Genomic DNA, 21,553 nt, shown 5'->3' with positions numbered 1-21,553 from the left:
GGTATGTTTCCAGCAGGTGACATCTCAAGGTGTTGCTGAGGCCACATTTGGAATATCATGTTCAGTTTTGTTGTAACCCTCCTACAGGAGAGATTCCGCTTAGCTGGAGAGAGTGCAGAGGAGATTTATGATAAGCACACACAAAATGCTCACCCAGATTTACAAAGATGTTGCCAGGATTTGACGGACTGAGTTCTGGAGGGAGGTTGAGCAGGTTGGAAAATTGGTGCTCACTCCACCTTCCTGCCACCTTAAAGGGAACTGAATTCCTCAGGTCCTCACCCACCATCCCATGAGCCTCTGTATCCAACACATTATTCCCTGTAGACTCCCTCACCTCCAATTGGATTCTATTACCAAACACATCTTTATCTCTTCCTCACTCTCCACTTTCCACAGGGGTCACTCCCTCTGTGATTCCCTTGTCCATTCATCCCTTGTCACTAATCTCCTTCCTGGCACAAATGCCTACAAGTGACAGAAATGCTACAGCTGCCCATTCATTTCCTCCCTTACCTCCTACCTATCTATCTATCTAGTCTTTGTACAGTTTGCCTTCTTTTGGTTGTTTGTCAGTCTTTGAGTGATTTCATTGTATTTCTTTGTTCTACAGAGTATGCCCACAAGAAAATGAATCTCAGGGTAGAATATAGTGACATATATGTACTTCGATGATAAATTCACGTTGAGCTTTGATTATAGTTAATATCAAAGACATGTATAGCAGTTCTGAATAAATGTATAGGCAATCTAACTGCACTCGGCCACATCCCGTTTATTCCCAATGTACAGAATTCCCAAAACCATCATGAAATGCCTCTCAGTCGTCTGTGCTCAGCAAAGCTGTGTCCACAGAAAGGAGTCAGACCTCTGCCAGTCCTAATATGGAAGTAACAGGACGATTGAGAAACCTAGTGGCTTCGGCCTCGAGTCCAGGTCTCTGCCAGTTTTGTACAAATGGAGTCTCTGAATGGGCTATTAACAGCACTGGGCAACGAAGTTCGTACCCAAGGATTGGAGGAATCTTGCTCCAGGATTATCCATGTCCAAACATAACATGACTTGGCAGCGCAGTGTGTTTTAATCAGGGCCGGTCTCTGTGTGGAGCTGCTCCACTGGGACAGACGAGATAGAGGGGAGGAAGCATGTAAATGGCCTGTCGGAGAGGCATCGCCTTTGTTGATGAATGATTTCTGAGTTGTCATGGTGATCAGATCCTGCCAATTAAGCTACAAAGTTTACACCCGGATAATATAATGTAAAAATTAGAGAGTGTGGAAGAGATGCCAGGAATTGTTTATGGGCTAGAGTGTGGAGGGAAGTGATGCCTGTGAAGAATTCCAGATTGGCTGAGCAGGGTTCGTCTTGCCGTGCCTGGGGATTCTCAAGTCCTGTGTACAGCCAGCACCTTCTCTGAGAGGGCTTTGCTGTTGAATAAAGTGTTTTTAACTCTTGCAAAATGATGGCTCTTTTAATGCAATAATTCAATGTTTTAAAAACCCTGTACCAAAATCAGTCATTACTGAACATCTAGTATTCGATGTAGGCAAGTCACCACTATTTAAGTGCGAATGGTCTTGCATTTTTCATACACACTCAATGGCCACCTTGTTAGATACCTCCTGTACCTGGTGAAGCGGCTGCTGAGTGTGTGTTCATGGTCTTCTGCTGCAGCAACGCCTCCACTTCAAGGTTCAGTGTGCTGCGTGTGCAGAGGTACACTTCTACTCACCACTGCTTAATGTGTTATTTGAGTTACTGACAACATCCCGTCAGCCTGAACCAATCTGGCATTCTCCTTTGACCTCTCTCATTAACATAGCATTTTCATCCACAGAACTACTGCTCACTGGATGTTTTGTTCTGTAGGTTTTTTTGCACCATTTTCTATAAACTCTAAAGACTGTTGTGTGTGAAAATCCCAGGAGATCAGATACTCAAACCATCCTGTCCAGCACCAGCAATCATTCCACGGTCAAATCCACATTTCTCCCCCATTCTGATGTTTGGTCTGAACAACAACTGAACCTAGATATTTGCATTAAGGAACAGGCATACAGATGTACCTAATACAGTGGCCACTGAGTGTATTAAGTTATCATAGCAACGTTTTAGAGGAACTTAGACAGGAACATGAACAGGCGGGGTCAGCGCTTGGCAGAGATGATGCTTGGTGCTTGGTGTCGGAGGGCTGGTCGGAGGCTTGGAGTTTTCAGACGGACTCAGAGTCAGCTGCGGCTGGGTGCTTCCAATGCATCGGTAAGTTTGCGGCGCTTGGAGGTTCATGGCAGGGAGAGTTTCTCCCTTCTACCGTTTGCGTGAGATGATGGGGCTATCGGAACTTTGAGACTTTTTTTTTACTGTGCCCATGGTCTGCTCTTTATCAAATTACAGTATTGCTTTGCACTGTTCTAACTATATGTAATAATTATGTGGTTTTGTCAGTTTTAGTCTTGGTTTGTCCTGTGTTTCTGTGATATCCTTCTGGAGGAACATTGTATCATTTCTTAATGCATACATTTCTAAATTACAATAAATGAGGACTGAGTGTCCTCATAATCTAATCTAATAACAACATATTGAGGCAAATAGGATTAAAATCTTAGGGTTGTATACAGTGAGTGAGGTCTCTGACCGTCTGAGTTGACCAAGGATAATACACCCTAGCTGTCTGGAAATGCAAGCTTGGGCAGTATGATATGGAGAGAGAGCTGTTGCCCATGTAGCAAACATCCCCTCTCCAAGCATCTGACGAACCCAAAGAAACAGCAGAGACCGATACAGTTTGGCACCAGCAGCGTCACAGGAGTTGCCAGTCAGCATTGAACTCAATGTAGGACTGCCTTAGGAACTCCAATTCCGGATTTTTCCTTGGGGTTTGCCCCTGAAGCCTTGGGTATAGCTGCAAGGCAGCGGAGGTTTGAGATCAGAGTTTTCCTTCACCTAGATGAGCTGCCAATCATGGCTGATGAATCCCATCTGCCTGAAGCGACTGGTTTTAAGGTGCCAGTAACCTGCCTTTGCCCCTTCTCCTGTCAGTAGAAATGGTTCCACCCAGGTTAGTAGCTAAACCAGATGTGAAGGCCGGGAGCTGGACTTGGTTGTCAGAGGCTATTTGAGACATACACCACTGGAAGCATTTAATAGGTAGTGGGAGCTTGTCCTCATTACCACCCTCAGCTTAACAACCATATATGAACTTTGATAATAATTTACTTTGAACTTTTTTTGAACTTTGGATGCCATAAGTATTGTGGCCTGAAGGGCTTGTTCTTGTGTGGTATGTTCCATGTTCTAAATAGCCTTTGGTATTTCCCCCAAAATGTAGTTTAATGCAGAGCATAAGACAGTTCAGCAGAGGAACAGGTTCTTTGGCCTGTGCTGAATGAAATGCCAAGTTAAATTAGATCCCTTCTCCTTGCATATAATGCAGTGCCTCCATTCTCTGTACATTCATGTGTCTATTTGACAGCTTCTGGAACGTCATTATTGTTTCTGCTAACACTAATAATCCTGTCAGCTCCATCCAGGCACCCACCACTCTCTGTGAATAAACTTGTTCCACACCTGTCCTTTAAACATTTTACCTCCCACTTTAAGTGCACGTCCTATAATATTTGACATCTCTAACCATTACATGCCTTAGATTTAGAGCAGCAGTTAGCAAAACATTGTTACAGTGCCAGTGACGTCTGTTCAGTTCCTGCCTCTGTCTCTGAGGAACTTGTGGGGTATGCTGTCCCTGAATCCGTTTCTCCTGGGTGCTTCAGTTTCCTCCCACAGACGGGTCAGTAGGTTAATTGGTTGCATGGGCTGTGCGGAAGGGCCTGTGACTGTGATGTATCTTTAAGTAAAAAAAAATTAAAGCTTGGTTTAAAAATTCAAAAATTCAAAGTAAATTTATTATCACAGTATGTGCTGTATACATCATCATGTACTACTCTGAGATTCATTTTCTGCAGGCATTCACAGGAAAATAAAGAAATGTAATAGAATTTAGGAAAACTATAAATAATAAAGACTGACAAACAACCAATGTGAAAAAGAAGACAAATTGTGTAAATAATAAAAACACAAAATAAACAATACTGAGAACATGAGTTGTAGAGTCCTGGAAAGTTGGTCCATTGGTTAGATTAGATTATGAGGACACTCAGTCCTCATTTATTGTCATTTAGTTATGCATGCATTAAGAAATGATACAATGTTCCTCCAGTATAATATCACAGAAACACAAGACGGACCAAGACTAAAACTGACAAAAACCACATAATTATAACATTTAGTTACAACAGTGCAAAGCAATACCGTAATTTGATAAAGAGCAGACCATGGGCATGGTAAAAAAAAATTGTGACATCATTTCACTCCTGATACTTTTCCAATTCCCTAACGTGTGTTCTTGGGGCCTGGAGCGAATGTGAATGCTGAGATGTTTTTTGCAGTTGGTTCATGCTGGACCAGCTAAGAATGATAAACACAACTTGTTTCCTCAGCTGGGGGGAAATACAGAACAAGGGGGTATCAGAAAGCTCAGACTTACACCTTTCAGAGGTAAAATCAGGAGGCAGCACATCATTCAAAGAGGTGGAAGTTTTGGGAATATTGTGAGCAATTTCATTCCCTGGTATCTAGGGAAAGGTGTGCTGGTCCTGTAGAGGGTCCAAAGGAGGTTCACTGGGAATGAAAGGCTTCATGTATGAGAAGTGTTTGATGTGTCTGTGCCTGCATTTCATAGAATTCAGAATGATGAAGGTGGGGGGAGGGGGGGAACCACTGAAACCGACCAGACACTGAAAGGCCTGGATAGAGTGGACATGGAGGGGATGTTCCCATCAGTGGGAATCTTGGATGTGAGAACATTACGGCAGGATAAAGGGGCATCCCTTTGAAAAGGAAATCAGGAGGAATTTCTTCAGACAGAGGGTAGAGAATCTGTGAAATTCGTTCCCACAGAAGATAGTGGAGTTCAAGTCATTGGGTATACTTAAGGCAGAGGCTTCTTGATTGGTAAGGGGGTTCAGGATTACGGGGGAGAAGGTGAGAGAATAGGGTTGAAAATTCAGCCATCTTTGAATGGCTGAAGAGATTCGATGGGCCATTTGTACAAATTCTGCTCTTCTTTCATATGGTTTTATGGAAATATGGAAAACCCCCAGGAAGACCAGGTGGATCATACAGCTGTTCAGCTAGATCATACATGCCGACCAAAATGTCTGTCTGAGCAGGTCCCATCAGCTGTATTTTGGCCATAATCCTCTGAATGTTCCTCACCCATGTACCTGTATTTTAAACGTTGTTATTCTACCCACCTCTACCAATAAGGCAAAATACCAAAGCCTGAAAGCACGTACCATCAGGCTGAAAGACAGCTGTTATCAGGCTCTTGAATGGGCTTCTTTTATGATTAAATGGAGTCTTGACCTGTGACAGCATGATAGCAGAGTGGTTAGCACAAAGGTTTATGGTATCAGCCACCCGGGTTCGATTCCCGCTGCTGCCTGTAAGGAGTTTGTACGTTCTCCCCCTGATTGCAAGGATTTCCTCCGGGTGCTCCAGTTTCCTCCCATAGTCCAAAAACCTACCAATTGGTAGGTTAGTTGGTCGTTGTAAGTTGTCTTGTGATTAGGTTAGGATTAAATTGGGGGATTGCTGGGCAGCGTGGCTCGCAGTGTCAGAAGGACCTATATACTTTATATGTTATTGATACTAGAATGTACAATCATCATAGCGATATTTGATTCTGTGCTTCCCGCTCCCTGGATTACAAATGGATAGTAAATATTAAAAATTTAAATTATAAATCATAAATAGAAAATAGAAAAATGGGAAGTAAGGAAGTGCAAAAAAACCAAGAGGCAGGTCCGGATATTTGGAGGGCACGGCCCAGATCCGGGTCAGGATCCATTCAGCAGTCTTATCACAGTCAGAAAGAAGCTGTACCCAAGTCTTCAAGCTCCTGAGCCTTCTCCTGGAGGGAAGAGGGATGAAAAGTGTGTTGGCTGGGTGGATCACGATATATCTCAATTAATAAGTAATGAACAATCTCTCACGTGATCCATCACTTCATTGTCTACACACACTGGACTTCCTCTGTAGTTTTTACACTTTATCCTGCATTGTTATTGTTTTACCCTGTTCTAGCTCAATGCATTGTGTAATGCTTGAATCTGTATGACCAGCTTTTCACTGTACTTTGGTACATGTGACAATGATAAAACAATTCCAATTCCAGTACCATGCACCCACCACCCTCTGTATGAAAAACTCTCCTCTCTTGTGTCTTTCCCTTCCCACCTCATACTTCTGCCCTTTGCTTTTGGCTATGTATGGGGAGTCCGGGGAGGGGTAGCACCTTTGGTGAAGGGACTTGTCGTGTCCGTTCTGGGGCAGCTCACTCACCTTTTGTCCCAATCGGACACTCAGCGCTCACCTGTGGCTCCAAGGCTGTTTGCATGTGACAGTGACCACACCCTGGTCCACCATTTCGACAGGTGGGCTAAACCCGGTTGAGGATAGCCATTGGATCTCATACCCCGGTGAGACAAGGACACATGAAGTCAGCTCCGGCGGACTGGGGGGGGATGAGATCCAACAGCCAGGATGGTGGTTCTGCAATGCTCCGTGGAGAGCGAAGGGCATGACAATTCACAGCAGATATCACTGTCATCCACTGCAAACAGGGAAGACCCCGGTTTGTGACTCGGCCTTCCGAGGCTGGGAGAGCGGAACTGCCCCAGTGCAATGGTTTTTCTTCAAAAACTCTCCCACGCAGGATTCTTTGTAACTTGTCATCATTGATATGATAGACAGCAATCAATCAATGTGATCTTCCATCCTTCTATAAGGTCAATACTCTGCTTCTGCACTTCAAGACACAGTGCCTCCGGAAGGCAGCATTCATCATTAAAGACCCTCACTACGCAGGACATGCCCCCTTCTCTATCACCGTCTTTGAGAAGGAGGTACAGGAGCCTGAAGATATGCACCCAATGTTTTAGGAAAAGCCTCTTCCTCTCCACTATCAGATTTCAGAGCGGTCCATGAACTCATGAACACTACCTCACTATATTTTCTGTCTTTTTGCATTTCTTATCTATTTTTATGTATTTTATCATAAAGTTTAGTAATCTTTTTAATGTATTTCAATGTACTGCTGCTGCAAGACAACAAATTTCACGACAGGTCAGTGATAATAAACCCGATTCTGATTCACCTCTGTCTCAGGCCTTGGGAACATGGACCTTTCACGAACGTCATTTCCCTTGGGAATCGTTGGGGGAATGTTTGGTTTTCAAGCCAGCCGCAGGTGGAACAGGCAGACCACTCAATTAAAAATATTTTGTAATTTTCCATACTGGTCGGTGGGATCCCTATGCAATTTTCCAATAACAATTAGCAGACCCATCCAATGCGACAAAGTCTGGAGCAGCCTTACCTGAAACCCTTAAAGCAGGAGTTCCCAACCCTTTTTATGCCACGGACCCCTACCGTTAACCGAAGGGTCCATAGATTCTGGGTTGGGAACTCCTGCCTTAAAGGGCTCTACACTTAACGGGGCCAAATTCTCTGTCCCTATCTCCAACCGCCACCGTCCCCCGCCAGTCTCTGGTAGTGCCTCCTAACAGCTTGCTCACCTGCATCCTCTGCTGCCCCTCCCCTTTAAAAAATGAAGTTTGGATTAGCTCAGAAAAGGTTCCACCTGGTTTTCATCACTCCCACTCAGTGGGCACCGGCAGCCTGCCCATGGAATTCAAGCTAGCTTTGACCACAAATGTTGACAGTTCTTTGGCTGGCAAATATTTAGGAAATTTTCTAATTCCTTTATGGGGGCTTCAGCCCTGAATTCACTCAGACTTTATGCCTACACACTACCATAATTCTCTCATCCATTTATACTGCCTGATCTATTGGATATGTCCTATAAGCAACTCATAGCACTGACATAGAAGCATAATCTACTATTCCAACCCATCTGGGCTCATCCTATCAGAGATATTCCCTTTATTACACCCATCCTTCATTTTCTCTGTTACTGGAAATTAACGTGTTTTTTCTTCTCTCTCTTTTTCTTGTTCTCTATTTCATTCTCTCTTTCTGTCACTGTCTTTGTCTCTCTCTCTCTCATTTTCTCTCAGTCTCCCTTTCTGTCTGTCTGTTTCTCTCTGTCTATCTGTCTCTCTCCTTCTCTCTTTCTCTATCTCTCTCTCTGTTTCTCCATCTCTGTTTGTCTTCTTTGTGTCGGTCTGTCGCTCTCTCTATCTCTGTCTCTCTCTCTCTTTCTCTCTCTCTCTGTCTATCTCTCTGTGTCTCTTTCTCTATCTCTCTCTGTCTCCCTGTCTGTCTATCTGTCCCTCTCCCTCTCTCTTTCACCCTCTCTCTGATTCTGTTTGTATTTTCTCTCTGTCTCTGCCTCTGTCTCTGTCCCTTTCTCTGTCTGTCTGACTGACTCTCTCTTTCTCTCACTCTCTCTCTGTCACTCTCTATCTCTATCTGTCTCTCTCTCTCTCTCTGTGTCCTCAAAAACTGTTTCTCTCTCCATGGATGCCTGCTGTCTTTCCAGTGTTTTTTTTTATTAGCTCATATTCTCAGAATTTGCTGATGTTTTTGATTTTCATTTTCTGCCATAACTGTGTTGGGAGTGTGATACAAATGTGACTGAACATCCAAACGGAGGTCACAGAGTCAGAGAACAAATATAGAATATTGAACAATATAGCACAGTGCAGGCCCTTCAGCCCATAACGTTGTGCCAACCTGTAAACCTACTCTATAATCAATCTAACCCTTCCCTCCTACATAATCCTCCACTTGTCTTCCACCCATGTGCCAATTGTCACAGAGCTGTATAGCACAAAGGCAAGCTCTCCAACACAACCAGTCCACGCCCAGCTGGGTGGTCCCATTTGTCTGCATAGGTTTCATATCCCTCTAAGCCTTTCCTATCGATGAAACTGTATAAATACCTTCTAACTGCTCTTAATGTACCTTCCTGTCCCGATGAAGAGTCTCAGCACGAAATGTCAGCTGTTTATTCCCCTCCATAGATGCGGTCTGACTGGCTGTATTTATTTATTTAGAGATACAGCTTGGCTGACGGGGTGGAGATATGTCTCTACCAGAGGAGGTGTAAGGTGCTCCTTCCCTCCGTTAGCCCGCAGGTCACCCTTGGGCGAGGTGTAGCACCTGCTTAGCCCTCCCTATCAGGGTCACGTGAAGCGATGGGAGCAGGTGGTGGATGGTCGTATGAGCAGCTGGTGCATATCACAAGTCCTGGTTATGTGACCACTGACGCCAGGCAGACAATCTCTGAAGGGTATTGATAATAGCTGGGCTCACCCATCTTGTAAAGACACTGCCCTGGAGAAGACAATTGCAAACACTTCTGTAGAAAAATTTGCCAAGAACAATCATGATCATGAGACCATAATTGCCTACGTCATACGACATTGCACATAATGATGGTGTCATTGACCCTTCCAGCCCAATGAGCCACATGCCCAGCAACCCACCTGTTTAACCCTAGCCTAATCACAGGGCAATTTACAGAGACTGATTGACCCACTAACCAGTACGTCTTTGGACTGTGGAAGGAAACTCCAGTGTTTTGTGTGTTTTGCTCAAGATCTCCAGCATCTGTAGAATCTCTTGTGTTTATGATGTTCCTGCCTCAACCACTTCCTCCTGCTTCTGATTCCATATACTCATTAACATCTGCATAAAAAAAAGTTGAACCAAAGGTCCCCATTAAATGCCCTTTCTCCTTAAAACTATTCTCTTCAGTTTTAGTTTCCCCTACCCTGGTTCAATGATTCAGTGGTTCCATTTAATATCAAGGAATGTATACTTACTCTTACTCTTCACAGATGTCCACGAAACAGCAGAAAATCCTAAAGAATGAATGATAGAAAAACATTAGAAACCCAAAACCCTCTCCCCCGCTCCCAAGCACAAGCAGCAGCAAAGCATCTGCCCTCCCCGTCTCCCCACTTGTTCCAACAGAAAGCCCTCCCACCACCCACCATGCAAGCAATGGAAAGGCCCCCAAAGACACCATGATCTAGACTCCATCAAAAAACCACTGTTCATCCCAACAGTTAGACATCCCTCAATCTTTCTCTCTCACTGACAAGGGAGAGAGAGATATTGCTCCTGTCACAGTGAGGTGGGAGACTAAGTACTTGCCGTTTCAATGTTACAGTCTGCGGTGTCACTTTATTTTGATGTCACAAGGAGAACATACAAACTCCTTACAGACAGTGGTGGGAATTGAAACCGGATCGCTGGTACTGTAAAGCATTGTGCAAGCCACTATACTATCCTTGGGTCCACGTTCATCACTCCCTGAAAGTGGTTACACAGACTGATAGGGCGGTTAGGAAGTCATATGGCACGCTTCAATTTATTAGTCCTGACATTGAGCTCAAGAGTCAGGAAGTTAAGTATGCTGCAACTTTATAAAACTCTAGTTAGGCAGCATCTGGAGTATTGTGTACAGTTCTGGCTGCCCCATTATAGGAAGGACGACGAGGCTTTGGAGAGGGTGCAGAAGAGGTTTACCAGAATACTGCCAGGATTAGAGGGTGCGTGCTATCCTGAGAGGCTGGACAAACTTGGGGTGTTTTCTCTGGGGGGGGTCAGAGTCTGAGGGGCAGATCTGATAGAGGCTTATCGCATAGACAGACAATATCTTTTTCCCAGGTTCGAAACGTCGAATACCAGATGGCATGCATTTAAAGTGTAAGGGAATTTTTTTTACAGAGAGCGGTAGATGTGTAAAAAATCAAGACTTTTTTTTTCCCAGGGCTGAAATGGCTAGCATGAGAGGGCACAGTTTTAATGTGCTTGGAAGTAGGTACAGAGGATATATTGGGATAAGTGTTTTATGCAGAGAGTAGTGAGTGCGTGGAATAGGCTGCCGGTGACGGTGGGTCTTTTTTAAGAGAGTCCTGGACAGGTAAATGGAGCTCAGAAAAATAGAGGGCTATGGGTAACCCTAGGTAATTTCTCAGGTAAGGACATGTTCAGCACAGCTTTGTGGGCCAAAGGGCCTGTATTGTGCTGTAGGTTTTCTATGTTTCTATGTTTTTCGAGACATTTAAAGAGACACATGAATGTGAGGAAAAAGGAAGGATATGGACAGAAGGGCAAATTTGATCACAATTTCATTGGTTTGGAACAACATTGTGGGCCTTAGGGCCTAATCTTCAATATTCCATATTCCTAATAATATTCCATATTAATTTAGTGCCTTGAATTTGAATTCCCCAGTTTAGCTCAGATTAGATTTATTTGTCACATGTACATTCAAATTTACAGTAAAATGCGTTGTTTGTGTCAATGACCAACACCTTCCAAGGATGTGCTGAGGGCAGCCCGTACGTGTCACTATCTGTCACCACATATTGCATGTCATCAGCCCACTAACCCTAATCCGTACGCCTCTGGAATGTGGGAAGAAACTGGAGCGGTGGGGGGAAACGCGGGCGGTCACGTGGCGAACCTACAAACTCTTTACAGAAAGCAGCAGGAGTCGAACCCAGTTGCTGACACTGTAAAGCGATTGTACTGACCACTATGCTACCATGTCGCCCTGTGTTCTTTTGGTCAGGTTCGGCAGAGTAATACCAAGTTAGCTTGAGATGTCACCGAGACCCATTTTGTTTCAGCTTGTGGCCTTGGTGAATCGAGTTGTAGACTCTGTGGTTACATGGGCCTGGATAATATGCTGACCAGTCAAGGAGATGCACTGAAGGTCAACTTTGAAGAACTGCCGGACTCACAGGTAATAATGACAGTAAGTGCTATCCCTGGTGTTGCGTTGTTGCCTCTGAGAGAGAGGACAATGAGTTCAAGTGTTTCCAGTCCAGAGATATGACATTTTCAAAGCCCCAGTGAAAGTGCCCCACATGATATTTCAGATGGAATCCCACTGCCACTCTTTCTAAGGATTCCTGGCCCATATGCTACCTTTAGTACCATCAGAGGATAAGTTATAGAAACGGAATTAGGCCATCAAGGATGACTTACACTCAGAGGTCACCCTATTGGGCACCTCCTGTACTTCATAAAGTGGCCACTGACTATATGTCCATGATCTTCTGCTGCTGTAGCCCAACCACTTCAAGGTTCAACATGTTGGGCATTCAGAGATGTTCTTCTTCACACCACTGTTGTAACTCGTGGTTACTTGAGTTACCTTTGCCTTCCCATCAGCTTGAACCAGTCTGGCCATCCTCCTCTGACCTCTCTTATTAACACGGTGTTTTCACCCACAGAACTGCTGCTCACTGGATGTTTTTTGTTTCTCATATTCTCTGTAAATTCTAGAGACTGTTGTATGTGAAAATCCCAGGAGATCAGCAGTTTCTGAGATACTCAGACCTCTCCCTCTGGCACCAACAATCATTCCACAGTCAAAATCACTTAGATCACATTTCTTTCCCATTCTGATATTTAGCCTGAACAGCAACTGAACCTCTTGACCATGTCGGCATGTTTTTGTACATTGACTTCCTGCCACATGATTGGCTGATGAGATATTTGCGTTAACAAGTAGGCACACCGGTATACCTAATAACATGGCCATTGAGTGTATTTTTTTCCCCTTTCAACTGCATCCTCATGCAGTTGAAGAGAGAGACAAGACAATGCAATTGCTTCAGAAACTCAGCAGGTCAGGCAGCATCCGTGGAGGGGAAATGGACAGACGTATTTTGGGTTGGTTCCCTTCCTCTGGACTCTAGACTAAATGTCAAAGACAGAGAAGAAGGATATTTGGTGCAGGGCCAGTGAGGCAGGGCTCATGTAACTTGTGTGCTCTCTGTTCTTCCAGAAGTTTGGCTGTGCCAAAGCATTGTACATTTCTGATGCCGACAAGCGTAAGCACTTTCGAGTAGTTCTACAGCTTTTTCTCGGCAATGGACAGGAGGTTGGGACCTTCTACAGCAAATTGATCAAAGTCATTTCGAAGCCTTCCCAGAAAAAGCAGTCCATTAAAAACGCTGAACGTAAGTATGACTGGGAGAGGTTATGACGTTGACAGCGGGCTTTGGTTTAGATGAGTCTGTTGCTACATACTGACCCTTGCTCCAGACTACAAGACCTCAGCTGACATTATGGAACCACTGATGCAGTGTAGGAAGATTGTCTTTCAGATACAGTGTTAAACTCTTGTTCTGGCCTCTTACCTTAGTTGGACATAAAGATCTCCCTACATTCAATGGTTCAATGGTTCCGTTTAATATCAGAGAATGTACACAGTATACAGCTTGAAATTCTTACTCTTCACAGACATCCACGAAACAGAAGAAAAACCCCAAAGAATAAATGACAGAAAATGTGAGAACCCCAAAGCCCCCTTTCCCCTCTCCCACTTGCTTCAGCAAAAATATCAGCCTCCCTTCACTCACCGTGCAAACGATAGCAAAGCTCCCAGACCCCGTGATCTAGAGTCCATCCAAAAACTATTGTTCAAAAGACCACAAGGTGCATTCTACCTCTTAATCATCCTCACTGAGAACAGATGAAGGGTCTTGATCTGAAGTGTTGTCTGTCCATTCCCTCCATAGACACTGCCTGACCTGCTGAGTTCCTTCAGTGTTTTGTGTACTGCTTGTAAAGTTCAGACACAGCTTCAGATTGAGATTTCTTCAGTGGTTTGATCGGGGCATGACTGCGCGAACGCTTGGACATCAGCCAGTAAGAACAGTGAGAAGAGTTTAAAAGGAGACACCTTATAGAGTGGGCAACAGAGTAGAGGGAGACAGAGTAGAAAGGCTTTGGCTCAACGGGTCGAGGCGAGGTGGGTTTCCTGTGTAGAATACAGATAGGAAGTATGTCTGTGAGGCCGGTGTTCTGTGCCTGGTGTCAGATGTGGGAAGCCCTGGAGTCTCCCAGCCTCCCGGACAGCCACATCTGCACCAGGTGCGTCTAACTGCAGCTCCTTAGGGACCAGGTTAAGGAACTGGAGATGCAGCTTGATGATCTTCATCTGGTCAGGGAAAGTGAAGAGGTGATAGATAGGAGCAATAGGCAGGTCGTCACACCGGGGCCTCGGGAGACAGATAAGTGGGTAACAGTCAGGAAAGGGAAGGGCAGAAGTCAGAGGCTAGAGAGCACCGCTGTGGCTGCACCCCTTAACAATAAGTGCTCCTGTTTGAGTACTGTTGGGGGGGGATGGCCTACCTGGGGGAAGCAACAGTAGCCGCACCTCTAACACAGGGTCTGGCCCTGTGGCTCAGAATATAGGGAAAGGAAGAGGATGGCAGCAGTGATAGGGGACCCTATAGTTAGGGGGTCAGACTGGTGATTCTGGGGACGCAAGAAAGAAGCACGGATGGTAGTTTGCCCCCCAGGTGCCAGGGTCCGGGATGTTTCTGATCGCGTCCACGATATTCTGAAGTGAGAAGGAGAACAGCCAGAGGTCGTGGTACATACTGGTACCAACGACATAGGCAGGAAAAGGGAGGAGGTCCTGAAACCAAACTACAGGGAGTTAGGAATGAAGTTGAGAACCAGGACCTCAAAGGTAATCACCTTGGGATTACTGCCTGTGCCACATGACAATGAGTATAGGAATAGAGTGAGGTGGGGGATAAATGTGTGGCTGAGGAATTGGAGTTGGGGCAGGGATTCAGGTTTCTGGATCATTGGGACTTCTTTTGGGGCACGAGTGACTTGTACAAAAAGGACTGGTTGCACTTGAATCCCAGGGGTCCAATATCCTGTTGAGGAGGTTTGCTAAGGCTATTGGGAGAGCTTAAACTAGGATTTTGGGGGGTGGGATCCAAAATGAGGAGACGGAGGAAGAGGCGGTTGGCTCACAGATAGAGAAAGATTAGAGACAGTGTGAGAGGGAGGATAGGCAGGTGAAAGAGAAGGGATGCACTCAGACCGATGGTTTGAGATGTGTCTATTTCAATGCAAAGAGTATTATGAACAAAGCAGATGAGCTTAGAGTGTGGATCAGTACTTGGAGCTATGATGTTGTGGCCATTGCAGAGACTTGGATAGCTCAGGGGCAGGAATGGTTACTTCGAGTGCCAGGCTTTAGATGTTTCAGAAAGGACAGGAAGGGAGGCAAAAAAGGTGGGGGCATGGCACTGTTGATCAGGGATACTGTCACGACTGCAGAAAAGGAGGAAGACATGAAGGGATTGTCTACAGAGTCTCTGTGGGTGGAAGTTAGGAACAGGAAGGGGTCAATAACTCTACTGGGTGTTTTTTATAGACCACCCAATAGTAACAGGGACATCGAGGAGAAGATAGATAGACAGATTCTGGAAAGATGTAATAATAACAGGGTTTTGTGGTGGGATATTTTAATTTCCCAAATATTGATTAGCATTTCCCTAAGGCGAGGGGTTTAGATGGGTAGAGTTTGTTAGGTGTGTTCAGGAAGGTTTCTTGACACAATATGCAGATAAGCCTACAAGAGGAGAGGCTGTACTTGATTTGGTATTGGGAAATGAAGCTGGTCAGGTATCAGTTCTCTCAGTGGGAGAGAATTTTGAAGATAATGATCACAATTCTATCTCCTTTACCATAGCATTGGAGAGGAATAGGAACAGACAAGTTAGGAAAGCGTTTAATTGGAGTAAGGGGAAATATGAGGCTATCAGGCAGGAACTTGGAAGCATAAATTGGGAACAGATGTTCTCAGGGAAATGTACGGAAGAAATATGGCAAATATTCAGGGGATATTTGCGTGGAGTTCTGCATAGGTACATTTCAATGAGACGGGAAAGGATGGTAGGGTACAGGAACCGTGGTGTAGAAAGGCTTTTGTAAATCTAGTCAAGAAGAAAAGAAAAGCTTACAAAAAGTTCAAAAAACTAAGTAATGATAGAGATCTAGAAGATTATAAGGCTAGCAGGAAGGAGCTTAAGAAAGAAATTGGGAGAGCCAGAAAGGGCCATGAGAAGGCCTTGGTGGACAGGATTAAGGAAAACCCCAAGGCATTCTGTAAGTATGTGAAGAGCAAGAGGATAAGACGTGAGAGAATAGGACCTATCAAGTGTGATGATGGAAAAGAGTGTATGGAACCGGAGGAGATAGCAAAGGTATTTAATGGGTACTTTGCTTCAGTATTCACTGTGGAAAAGGATCTTGGTGATTGTAAGGATGACTTAGAGTGGACTGAAAAGCTTGAGCATGTAGATATTAAGAAAGAGGATGTGCTGGAGCTTTTGAAAAGCATCAAGTTGGATAAATCACTGGGACCAGATGGGATGTCCCCAGGCTACTGTGGGAAGCGAGGGAGGAGATTGGTGAGCCTCTGGTGATGATCTTTACATCATCAATGGGGAAGGGAGAGGTTCCGGAGGATTGGGGGGTTGCGGATGTTGTTCCATTATTCAAGAAAGGGAGTAGAGATAGCCTAGGGAATTATAGACCAGTGAGTCTTACTTCAGTGGTTGGTAAGTTGATGGAGAAGATCCTGACAGGCAGGATTTATGAACATTTGGAGAGGTATAATTTGATTAGGAATAGTCAGCATGGCTTTGTCAAAGGCAGGTCATGCCTTACAAGCCTGATTGAATTTTTTGAGGATGTGACTAAACATATTGATGAAGGTAGAGCAGTAGATGTATTGTATATGGATTTCAGCAAGGCATTTGACAAGGTACCCCATACAAGGCTTATTGAGAAAGTAAGGAGGCATGGGATCCAAGGGGACCTTGCTTTGTGGATCCAGAACTGGCTTGCCCACAAAAGGCAAAGAGTGGTTGTAGACGGGTCATATTCTGCATGGAGGTCGGTGACCAGTGATGTGCCTCAGTGATCTGTCTGGGACCCCTACTCTTCATGGTTTTTATAAATGACCTGGATGAGGAAGTGGAGGGATGGGTTAGTAAATTTGCTGATGACACAAAGGTTGGGGGTGTTGTGGATAGTGTGGAGGGGTGTCAGAGATTACAACGGGACATTGATAGGATGCAAAACTGGGCTGAGAAATGGCAGATGGAGTTCAACCCAGGTAAGTGTGAGGTGTTTCATTTTGGTAGGTCAAATATGATGACAGAATATAGTATTAATGGCAAGACTCTAGGCAGTGTGGAGGATTAGAGGGATCTTGGGGTCTAAGTCCATAGGACACTCAAAGCTGCAGTGCAGGTTGACTCTGTGGTTAAGAAAGCATACGGTGCATTGGCCTTCATCAATCATAGGATTGAGTGTAGGAGCCGAGAGGTAATGTTGCAGTTGTATAGGACAACTGGTCAGTTGTATAGGACCTTGGTCAGACCCCACTTGGCTCAGTTCTGATCGCCTCACTGTAGGAAGGATGTGGAAACCATAGAAAGGGTGCAAGGGAGATTTACAAGGATGTTGCCTGGATTGGGGAGCATGGCTTATGAGAATAGGTTGAGTGATCTCGGCCTTTTCTCCTTGGAGTGATGGAGGATGAGAGGTGACCTGATAGAGCTGTACAAGATGATGAGAGGCTTTGATCGTGTGGATAGTCAGAGCCTTTTTCACAGGGCTGAAATGGCTAGCACGAGAGGGCATAGTTTTAATGTGCTTGGAAGTAGCTACAAAGGAGATATTGGGTAAGTTTTTTTATGCAGAGAGTGGTGAGTGCGTGGAATGGGCTGTCGTTGATGGTAGTAGAGGCGGATATGATAGGGTCTTTTAAGAGACTGCTGGACAGGTATATGGAGCTCAGAAAAATAGAGGGTTATGGATAACAGTAGGTAATTTCTAAGGTAAGGACATGTTCGGCACAGCTTTGTGGGCCGAAGGGCCTAAATTGTGCTGTTGGTTTTCTATTTATTTATCTCATATACATGAGGGGGCAAATCCTCAGAATAGAGGGATGTCTGTTTGGAACAGAGATGAAGAAGAACTTCTTTAGCCAGAGTATAGTGGATCTGTGTAATTCGTTGCCACAGATGGCTGTGGAGGCCAAGTCATTTAAAGCAGATGTTGATCATCATCTGCATTATGTGCTGTGTCATAGGACAAAGGCGATCATGGTCTCATGACCTTGATTGTTCTTGGAAATTTTTTCTGCAGAAAAGGTTTGCCATTGCTTTCTTCTGGGCAGTGTCTTTACAAGACGGGTGACCCCAGCCTTTATCAGGACTCTTCGGAGATTATCTGCCTAGCATCAGTGGTCACATAACCAGGACTTGTCATATGCAGCAGCTGCTCATGCGACCATCCACCACCTGATCCCATAGCTTCACGTGACCCTGATTGATGGGGGGATGGCTAAACAGGTGCTACACCTTGCCCAAGGATGACCTGCAGGCTAGCAAAGGGAAGGAGCTCCTTACACCTCTTTTGGTAGAGACATATCTCCACCCCACCACCCCTGAAGGTTGGTAGGTTTTTGATTAATAAGGGTGACAAATGTTACTGGGAGAAGGCAGCAGAATAGGTTGAGAGGAATAATAAATCAGCCATGATGGAATGGTGGAGCAGACACGATAGGCTGAACAGCCTGATTCTGCACTGGAGGAACTCAACGGGTCAGACAACATCTGTTGAGGGAAACGGACAGTCGATGATTTAGGCTGGCTCCCTTTAACGAAAGTCCAGTGGAGCAGTCCAGATGAAGGGTCTCGACTGTGCACTTTCCTCCATGGATGCTGCCAGACCTGCTGTGATTTACTGTCCATGTCTCTAAAATGGACGCAGATTGACAATGTCCTCACGTGGAAAGTCCTGTCCATGTCACCTCCACAGTTCCCATCCTGAATAATGTTCGACGAGCTGTTTCTTTCATTGTGCCTAGTATGTATTTCGTCGGGCTCCAAGGTGGCCTTGTTTAATCGCCTGCGTTCTCAGACAGTCAGTACACGTTACCTGTGTGTGGATGGAGGAGAGTTCATCGCCAGTGCACGGCAGTGGGGAGCGTTTACTCTCCACTTGGGTAAGGGTTCAGATTCACTTACTTATTTATCACGAGAATATCGAAACAAACCGTGAAATGTGTCATTTGTGTTAACAACCAACACCCCTAAGGATGTGCTAAGTGTCGCCACACATTCTGGCGCCAGCATTCAGTAGCTTTCCCACAATGCTCAGTAGAACAACACAACTGGCAACAGTAACAGCAACCAAACAAACTCCGTTCCACCCAGCCACCCATTGACGTAGACAGGCCTCCAAACCCAGGACAGGCTACCTCCCCACCTCCAGTGGATTTGCAGAGTTTCAGATATCAGACCTCTAATTTCCCCCTGTGGGTTCATAGACATCAGGCCTCTGACTTCTGGAAATGCCAACCCACGGTCTTTGACCTTTGGGCCTCAACTTTTGGATTCACTGACTTCAGTCCTTTGTATTGACCCCAGGACCCAACAATCACAGGACTCCAAACTCCAGACATTGTATTCTGAACTTGGACGGACCTCTGATTCAGGACTTACCAACCTGTGGGGGGGTGGGGAGGGATCCGATCCCGATGTCTGCTGTCCTCGCTCATTGACCATGAGGATCGCTGGACTTTGTCCTGTGGACCACCGACTCTTGGCCTTGACTTCGACCTCTAATTCTCCCATTCTTTGCTCTAAACCCTAATCTGACCTCTAGTTCCCTGTGCTGTCCACATAACCATCCCTATGAGCCCAAATAACAATAGTCTGGGCCATGACCTCGATGGACATTGCAGCTCGGTAGCCATTTTGACCAGAGGCTAATGAGCGTTCATCGGGTTCACTGTGCATTGTGTTGGTGTTTGGAAAGGAAGTCATGAATCTGTGAGGCAGTGGTCAGAATTCAGCTGTATTTTGTCCAGGTTTTGACCCATGTTTTCAAAGGTACGTTAATTGGTCATTGTAAATTGTCCCGTGATTAAGTTCGGGTTAATCAGGGTTGTCGGATTTTGCAGGGGCGATGTGGCTCGAAGAGCTGGAAGGGCTTACTTCACGCTATATCACTAAATAAATAATGGGCCAAGGCCTTATGTGCAGTGTCAGTCCTGAGTTTCAGGAATCCAAGTCCAAGGTTATCGTCAAGTCTGCATATACGGTGAGGTGTACAGGTATAAGAAGAAGCCCTTGCTGGGAAACAGGGTATCTCCTCATTGTTCCAGTCTAACACCCTGTTGTTTCCCCTGCAGACACGGACTCCGGCCAGAAGGGTGATTTCTATCCTCATGATGGATACATTCGATATGGAACGGCAGTCAAATTAACCTGCACCACTTCTGGAGTCTGCCTCCCAAGCATGGTGTGTACATCTTCCGTGCGTTCACTTCAGACACCCTGCAGTTTGATCGGTGTTATTTTGTGTATTCACCAACTGTGAGAGAAAGATATTCCCTCAGGTGATAGCCCCATGCCCCACTCAGTACCAGTAATGAGCTTCGGAGACCCTTAAATGGGTGTAAAATGTACTACGTAGCCTGCCTTGCAATGGTTCCATGAACCAGGTTTGCTGAAGTGTCGAACACAGATAGATGCCTGAGGAATTCAGCAGGTGAGGTTATCAGCTTTGGAGGGAAATAAACAGTTGCCATTTCCGGCTGAGATCCTTTATCAGGACCGGAAAAGAAGGGAGTAGAAAGCCAGAATAAGAAGGTGGAGGAAGGGAAGGAGTACAAGTTGGCAGGTGATGGGTGAAACCAGGTGAGAGGGAAGGCAGGTGGGTAGGGGAAGGGAGGGGGATGAAGTAAGAAGCTGAGAGGTGATAGGTGGAAGACATAATTGGCTGAAGAAGAAGGAATCTGATAGGAGAGGAGAGCGGACTATGGGAGAAAGGGAAGGAGGAGGGGCACCAGACAGAGGTGATAGGCAGGTGAGGAGAAGAGAAGGGGTAAGAGGGGAGCCAGAATGTGGAATGGAAAAAGAGAGAAGGGGAGGTGGGAGAAATTACTAGAAATGAGAGAAATCAATGTTCATGCTGTCAGGTTGGAGGTTTCCCAGATGGAATATGACGTGTTGCTCCAGGTATTGTTAATATGTAGAGTTGTCTGTGGCTCAGTGCTCAGTGGATTGGACACTTGCCCCCAGTCTGAAACTGAGAAGCCCAGGTTAGAGACTCTTTCTGCCCCCACAGCCCCTACCCTGAGCAAATGGTGTTGCAGGAATATTGATCTGTCAGAGAAGCCATTTTACAAGACATTTGGATAAGTTCATGGATAAGAGGAAGTTTGAGGCAAATAGACCAAATGCAAGCAAATTGGACTATCTTAAGAGTTGCTGGTGAATACAGCAGGCCAGGCAGCATCTACAGGAAGAGGTACAGTCGATGTTTCGGGCCGAGACCCTTCGTCAGGTCTCGGCCCGAAACGTCGACTGTACCTCTTCCTAGAGATGCTGCCTGGCCTGCTGCGTTCACCAGCAACTTTTATGTGTGTTGCTTGAAATTCCAGCATCTGCAGATTTCCTCGTGTTTTGACTATCTTCTTGGGCACCATGATTGGCATGGACGAGTTGGGTTGAAAGGACCGTGCCCATGCTAGTGGGAACCCACTAATGGACTGAATCCAGAGCCTCTCTGATCTGAGCAGAACTTGAAAAGAATTATACCCAAGGCGTGACCATCACTAACATTTCTAGAATGTCTTGTCTAATCTTAGATTTAGAGGCTTGTTAAAGGA

The 21,553-nt window shown here is 45.3% G+C and overlaps 1 protein-coding gene across 2 annotated transcripts in view; it reads left to right on the top strand.

Moving 5' to 3' along the window:
• rbpjl (recombination signal binding protein for immunoglobulin kappa J region-like) overlaps nucleotides 1–21,553 on the top strand; it is an 81,122-nt gene that overhangs the window by 42,341 nt on the left and 17,228 nt on the right. For both annotated transcript variants that reach the window (XM_063041054.1, XM_063041053.1), the window contains exons 5-8: nucleotides 11,670–11,785; nucleotides 12,836–13,010; nucleotides 18,743–18,880; nucleotides 20,072–20,181. In XM_063041054.1, the coding sequence (XP_062897124.1) occupies nucleotides 11,670–11,785; nucleotides 12,836–13,010; nucleotides 18,743–18,880; nucleotides 20,072–20,181 (539 nt within the window). The remainder of the gene's footprint in view (nucleotides 1–11,669; nucleotides 11,786–12,835; nucleotides 13,011–18,742; nucleotides 18,881–20,071; nucleotides 20,182–21,553) is intronic.

This window comes from Mobula hypostoma, chromosome 2 (genome assembly GCF_963921235.1).
Source record: "Mobula hypostoma chromosome 2, sMobHyp1.1, whole genome shotgun sequence".
Lineage (NCBI taxonomy): Eukaryota > Metazoa > Chordata > Chondrichthyes > Myliobatiformes > Myliobatidae > Mobula > Mobula hypostoma.
The sequence above is the reverse complement of the archived record's forward strand: the minus strand, read 5'-3'. Positions and strand labels throughout refer to the sequence as shown.